This window comes from Cyprinodon variegatus, unplaced genomic scaffold (genome assembly GCF_000732505.1).
Source record: "Cyprinodon variegatus isolate N-32 unplaced genomic scaffold, C_variegatus-1.0 Scaffold35, whole genome shotgun sequence".
In the NCBI taxonomy this organism is placed as follows: Eukaryota; Metazoa; Chordata; class Actinopteri; order Cyprinodontiformes; family Cyprinodontidae; genus Cyprinodon; species Cyprinodon variegatus.
The window spans coordinates 908,082-915,211 of NW_015150488.1; the positions used below are offsets into that span (position 1 = coordinate 908,082).

Consider the following 7,130-nt stretch of genomic DNA (forward strand, 5'->3'; position numbering starts at 1 on the left):
TTCTTCCTGCTGCCCTCTGGGAAGAGGCTTTGCAGCATTTGATGCAGATTCAGTAACAGCTTCTTCCCCACTGCCATCAGACTACTGAACTGTTGAAAAAACTCAAAATCATGTCCCATACTGTGCATCAAACTGATAAAACCAAACCAAAATACTGCATATTTGCACTATATATATTAATGCTCTGAACTTTCATATCAATTTGGTTTTTTGCACCATGTTTTTTTTTTTTGTCCCACACTGTTTACATTTTATCGCTGCTGCACTTTAAGGAATGGAAATGTCATGAGAGCTGTACAAAACGAAATTTTACACTCTGTGTATACAAAATGACAATAAAAGTTGTTTCAGTCTAAGTTCTCGTTCTCACCACCGAAGGAAAGAAAAAAAAAAATTCGGAAATCTTGAAGCAGGAATAAAAAAACCTGTAACTTGACTCCATGTAATTAAGATCACTTACATGTACTTAGCTAAAAATTGTGAGGTCACTTCATGCTTTTGTATGCTTTATTTTTTTGTTTGTTTGTTTGTTTGTTTTTTAAAGGCAAAGTATGACAATTTTAACATACTGGAAGAACACATTTAATCTTTGATTAAAGAGATTAGACCAACCAGATTATCCTTCTTTCTGGATCTACTGCATGTTACTGTGTTTTCACTGAGTGGTTTTAATCTAATCAAGTAACTGGTGCATTTCAGTATGTTACAATTAGTAAACCCTGAAAAAAAATTTGTTGCTGTGATTGATTTTAATTTACATAACCTAATTTTCAAACTTGATGAAGATTAGATACTAAAGCTTTTCAAGTGGTAGGGCTGCTTGTCCTGTTTATACCCTTAACTCCTGTAATCTATCTAAAAAAAAAAAGCAAGATCAGGGGTAAGATTGATGCTTGGTATTTAACCACTTTATTGACTCAAAGATCATGCTTTTAAGTAGCTCATGACGTTTTCTCTCTGCTTAAAAATAAGGCTGACAGTCGGCACTATTTGCTTTTAGTTTCCGCACCAGGACAAAATTAGGCTCAGTATAAAGTTAAACTAATAGAATAAAGATTATGAAGAGTTATAGTCAAAATCTACAGAAGAGGATTAGGGCCACTGAAAAACAAAAAAAAGCTAACTGATTTTTAAATTTTATTTCAGTATAATATGAGAAAAAAGTCAGAATTCTGATTTTAATTTCAGAATTCAGACTTATTTTTCTAAGAATTCTGACTTTAATTTCAGAATTCTGACTTTTTTCTCAGAATTATAACTTTAATCTCACGATTCTGACTTTTTTCTCAGAATTCTGACTTTAATCTCAGAATTCTAGATCTTAATGTATATGGGCACCATGACGGAAGAGATGTCGGAGCACTCAGCTTCACTGACAAATATTTGAGTTGTTTGTGAGGGCCAGTAACACATTGGTGGAAAATTACAGAAGTAGGCGACTTTTTACGTGACACAGGGATCCCCGGTGATGTTATTTCTTTAATGGAAGAGCAGAAGGTGATTAAAACAAGAGAGCTAGTTTAGTCTTTAAAATAGACATGACTACGGCTTGATGCTAACATGTTTATTAGCTGTCAGAAATTAGTCAGAATTCTGAGATTAAATTGTGAATTCTGAGAAAAAAGACAGAATTCTGAGATTAAAGTCAAAGTTGTTTTTACTAAAATTATATTTAAAAATCTGTTAACTTTTTTTTTTTTTTTTATTCAGTGGCCCTAATCCTCTTCCGTACAAAACAGACTGGAAACATATGGGTTGTTTTTTTTACAGGAATTTTAAATATCATATTTTTGTTTCAAATGGCGAACTTGCTCGAAATAAAAAAAAAAAACTTTATTCTGAGATTAAAGTCAGAATTCCTAGATTAATGTTATAATTCTGAGATCAGAAGTCAGAATTCTAAGATTAAAGTCAGAATTCTGAGGGAAAAAAAGTCACAATTCTGAGATTAAAATCTTTTTTCCCCATATTAAGCTGAAATAACATTTAAAAATCAGGTAACTTTTTAATATTTTCAGTGGCCCAAATTCACTTCCGTAAAAAACTCATCGCAAATCTAATCAAAATGTGATCATCTGGAACATTAAAGAAGCAATATAAAATAGCTAGGTCTACATTTATTTTTTTAAATGTAACTGTATGTTCACCCAGTTTGTTCGGCAAATTATTTTAAATGTTATTAATTTCATATAACCAGGTTCATCACATCGTTTCTTGTGATAAATGTCTTAAATTATAATGATTGGTCTCGTCATACTTTTGCAACACAACACTACGGACTCTTCAAGTCTTGAACGCAGCACGATGACGCATCCTCTTTTGATTGGTCAATTCAGACCAGCTGGTTAGATGTGAGCAGAGTATCTCAGTTTTGCAGGGAAGCTGTAGCTCGCCTCTTGCAGTCTGATGCCCGGGGACGTTTAATCAGAGGGAAGCCGTTTTTGGTCCATTTATAGTTGGAAACTATTTATTTGCGCCTCTCCAGTGAAAATGTCGTCGCCTGAAGCTGGTGGAACATTTACTCACCTCAATAGGTTCGAAAAACTATCGTGGAGGCCGTCTATCCGCGATTCAGGTTTGTAAACAAAACCATCTGCTAAGAAGAGTGCAACATATTGCACACACAGCAAAGCAAATGGAAACTGTTTAAATATTTTTAGCATGAACAGCAATTGTTAGGCAAAGGACGATTAGTTAATGTGAACTTTCTTTGTTCCTAACTCCGTTAGCTATAGCTACTTCAGGCTAAAGTTAGCTTCCGTTGCTACGGAAGCCCGGCAGCAGGTTTTGATCATTGTTTTTGTTGCTATAATCTCTCTGCAAATTGACATGAACATGTGGCAGTACAATGAAAAAAATTTGGGCGGACCAGATCAGACCAAAGCTGTAAACAAAATGGCGAAGTTTTATCTCTCATTTGATTAATTTTGTCAACTTCTATAACCACAGCATTGTTTGGTTTCTGCTCTCCCAAACATTAAAAGGGCTGTTATCTGTGAAAGGTCTACAGCACCATAGTGTTTCACTTAAAAAAAAAAAGCAACAGTACAATTGTTTTTTACAGTTAAGCTGTTGAATCTATATATAATGAAGATTTTATCATTTCGTATTATTTATTTTTAAAACCTCATGTGCCTGGTATCTATTTTATTTCCCTTTATTGCACAAACACAGTTTTCTGTACAGCCTCTTGCAGAACTGTGCATTATTCTTGCACTTGTTTCATATTTTCAACTGCATTTGTCAACAGCTTTATTCTGAGATCATCCGATTAAGAAAGAATGCACCTTTTTGATCTCAGTATAAATCCAGCTGGTATGTTAAGGCCTCAAAGGTTTATTAGAGAATAAACGGCATCAGAAAGAGCAGGGGACAGTTTGGGGATAAAAGCATTGCCAAAGATAAAACCTGGGTTAAACTTTTAAATATCACAAGCTATAAAGTTTCACATTATTCAGAGTTGGCTTAGAATTGAATGAACATGTCAGAGCTACAGTTAGGAATTTCAAAATGACTTTAGGCAATAGATTGTAGAGCTCTAAGTGCCTTTCATCAGAGCCATGTAAAGATGCTTACTCACCTTCAAAGAAAACATTTAATGAAACTTTTCAACAGTTAATAAATAAAAGGCTACTTTTAGGAGTGTATGGAGTTGACAATCCTCATTCTGTTGAGTTTATTACTGTCTGAATAAAGAAAATAAATAACGGGGCGAAGAGATTAAGCCAAGATGCAGTTTGCAAAAATGTAGTAGTGGGTTCTCTGCTCTGATAAGTCTAAAGCAAAGTTTTTTGCTCTACATGCAAAGCACTGCATGGAGGAAAACAAAGAATGCCCATCATCCTGCAGGCATCACATTTACAATGAGTTTTCTTTTGCCAGAAATGATCTGGCGAGCGAAACCAGTCAGACTCAGCTCTTTAAATGTTTTTTCAGAGTAAAATTGATTTAAAAAAAATATTTATCTTCACATACAAAGTAGTTAATGCAGTAACTTAGGTGGTGTTCTGCTGTAATGCTAACAAAAAACAGCTCTGTATTGAGTCAGTATGGCTACATAACAAGGCACAATATACTTTGTTTTATTTTTAAACAAGACTGAAAACAATTAATAACTTTCATTTCACATTTATGTGCTACTCTTTGTTGGTCTGCTAAATAAGATATAAACAAATGACTGTAATGTCCAATAAGTGAAAATGTATAACTACAAATGGGTTATTATTTCTATCACATTTTATAGTTCGTATAGTGCTGAGGTGAGGTGACTTTGTTTTTGTATCTTCAGGCTCCAAGAAGCGAGCGCGATGGCTTCAGGCGAGACGCATCTTCTCCCCCAACGGCCCCAACCTCCGGATCCCCAACAGGTTCCTGAGAGAAGGTACTGACATTTGAGGAAAAGCAGATCGATGAGAGGATAAAATGTTTTTAGTAGGAAGTGAGAGAGATTCTGTGGTTGGTTTAGATTTGAATTTTTCCTGCAGGACACTGCATACCGCCTGCCCGCAGTGGACACCGCTGTGTTGCAGACAGCTCTAACCTGTACGTCTTTGGAGGTTACAACCCTGACTTTGAGGAGGCGGGCGGCTCAGAGAATGAGGACTACCCTCTTTTCAGGGAGCTCTGGCGGTTTCATTTTGCCACAGCTACCTGGCAGCAGGTTCGGACTGAGGGCTACATGCCCACAGAGCTGGCGTCTATGTCAGGTAATGACTGATGCTGAGCAGCGAAGGTGGGATTTAAGGGTGTCCTAGTGTGGGTACAAATATAAAGTGTAAATATCCTGCTTCTTGTTCTTAAACAATAAAATACCGTAGAAAATGGATTTCTGTAATCTGCTGATTTATTTTTTTTTGGTTTATGAACCCTACCTACAGACAAACCAAAAATCTAAGTGTATGTCTGCAGCCACATTCATCTGCAGATTTACCCAAACAAGTTGTTCATCCTCTTGAGATTTCAGTTTAACTGTTCTCTTTAACAGGTTAACTTCCTCTTTTTATGACTAAAATGTTGGTTTCCATGTCTGCAAACTACTCTTGTCTCCAATCAGATTTTATAGACATTGAAGCCTAATAAATACTTATTTATTATATATAATAATATTATATATATAAAAAAAATGTAAAATAAATCCCCCAATTGTGTCTCTATGTCTAAATTGTTAAAATTATTTGTCCCCAATTTTTATAAAAAAAATAATAATTTGATTTACACACGGCACAAATTTTAGCAGAGAAGAAATGGCCGTTGCACTACATTTTAAATTTTTTTTATATTTGCTGGTTAAATGTAAACATGAGATCAGGAGCAGAGTGTAAGATGCAAACCCTCAGATAATTTTGTCCTTCCGCTTCACTTAGTCTAAATCAAACTAATGTCTCTCAGCTGTCTTCCATGGAAACAACTTGCTTGTTTTTGGTGGCACCGGGATTCCCTTTGGTGAAAACAACAGTAATGACGTCCATGTCTGCAACGTCCAGTATAGACGGTGGAACCTGCTGAACTGCAAAGGGAAGAAACCGAATAAGGTGTACGGACAGGTAACGTTTCTGTGCATAGACCATAAATAATCACGGGCTGTTTGTTGCGTTTTACTTCGCCAAACACGCATCTGGGTTCTCCATTTCCAGGCAATGGTCATTATAAACGGCTACCTGTACGTGTTTGGAGGCACAACCGGCTACCTCTACAGCACTGACCTGCACAGGCTGGATTTGAGCACCAGGGAGTGGACCCACCTCAAACCCAAAAACGCTCCGTTAGATCTTCCTGAGGAGAGGTCAGTCTGATCAGAAAGACCACTGACACAACTGCAACTCAGCCTCTGTCACTTCTTGCCTTCATGTCCAGATTGTCCTTGCAACTAAAGACTGATAAAGTTCTGTTTGGGTTTATTTCTGCAGGTACAGACACGAGCTGGCGCATGATGGACAAAAAATATACATTTTGGGAGGCGGGACCTCCTGGATGTCTTATCCCTTAGATAAAGTAAGAAATACGAGATCAGTAAGACTTTTAAATACAGCTGATAGCAGAAACTTACTTACTGTATATAATGAGATAACCTTGTTTAACTCCAGATTGTTTGAAATTTATTTAAATGAAAGTTTTCCTATTTTAGTGTCTCCATTTAAGCTCTGCCCTTATGTGTTCTAGCTTGAGATCAGCGTTTTGTCAAGGACTCTCCAAAGTATTGATTTTGATGTCCTTAGAAAATATTGTATAACTGGCCTTTCAGCCCATGCCTATCCAGTGTTCTGGCATTTAGCAAATAATTATAGTAACTCTAACAGGGCTGGACGATATGGTCAAAATTTATATTGCAATATGTTTCTTTAATAAATGCATTATAATACAGATATAAACAAAAAGACGGCCTAGTGGTTAGGGCATTGCTCTAGGAATCCAGAGGTTTTGATTTCAAGTCCCACTCCCATGGACTGACACTCTGGGTCCCTGAGCAAGACCCTTAACCCCATCCTGCTCCCTGCGCGTCGCACAATGGCAGCCCACTGCTCCCCAAGGGAATGGGTTAAATGCAGAGTTAATTTCGTTGCTCTGTACTTGTGACAATGTAATGAGGGGAAAAAAAAATTATATATATATATATATATATATATATATATATATATATAACGCTGAATAATGCCCACAGCAGATTCCTAGACAACTGTTTTGCCATGTTTTTAAAAGTCTCATACAGAGCTTTAAAGTATTTGCTTTTAAAAATACAAAACAATTAAAACCCAGCTTGCCAGTCATTTAATCTTAGACTGTAATGTATACTGAAATAGGTGAAATGTTTTAAAAAGTCATATCATTCTTATTAACTTAAAATATATTGCAATATATTCTGCTATTAATTCTTGTTTAGTTCTGATTTAAAACGGGAAGCTTAATTTAATGTCAGACAATGAAGTAAAAGGGATTCATTTTAGATCTAAACATCTGGCTTTAACTTTAATTCTGTATTTTATTTCTGGTTTAGATTCATGCATATAATCTGGAGACCAACTACTGGGAAGAAATAGTGACAAAACCCCATGAAAAAATAGGTACGTTCTTCATGTTTTTAAACTAACTGTAGATTTTATGATTCCTTTTATGACTTACAACCTGTCTCTTGT

General features: G+C 35.8%; 1 protein-coding gene across 1 annotated transcript in view; it reads left to right on the forward strand.

Annotated features, from left to right (window-relative positions):
- Positions 1 to 2,353: 2,353 nt before the first annotated feature.
- LOC107103732 (kelch domain-containing protein 10-like) overlaps positions 2,354 to 7,130 on the forward strand; it is an 8,232-nt gene continuing 3,455 nt past the window's right edge. The window contains exons 1-7 of the mRNA XM_015403545.1: positions 2,354 to 2,575; positions 4,289 to 4,381; positions 4,485 to 4,706; positions 5,389 to 5,543; positions 5,634 to 5,782; positions 5,907 to 5,991; positions 6,992 to 7,058. Coding sequence (XP_015259031.1) covers positions 2,491 to 2,575; positions 4,289 to 4,381; positions 4,485 to 4,706; positions 5,389 to 5,543; positions 5,634 to 5,782; positions 5,907 to 5,991; positions 6,992 to 7,058 — 856 coding nt within the window. The 5' untranslated portion in view covers positions 2,354 to 2,490. The remainder of the gene's footprint in view (positions 2,576 to 4,288; positions 4,382 to 4,484; positions 4,707 to 5,388; positions 5,544 to 5,633; positions 5,783 to 5,906; positions 5,992 to 6,991; positions 7,059 to 7,130) is intronic.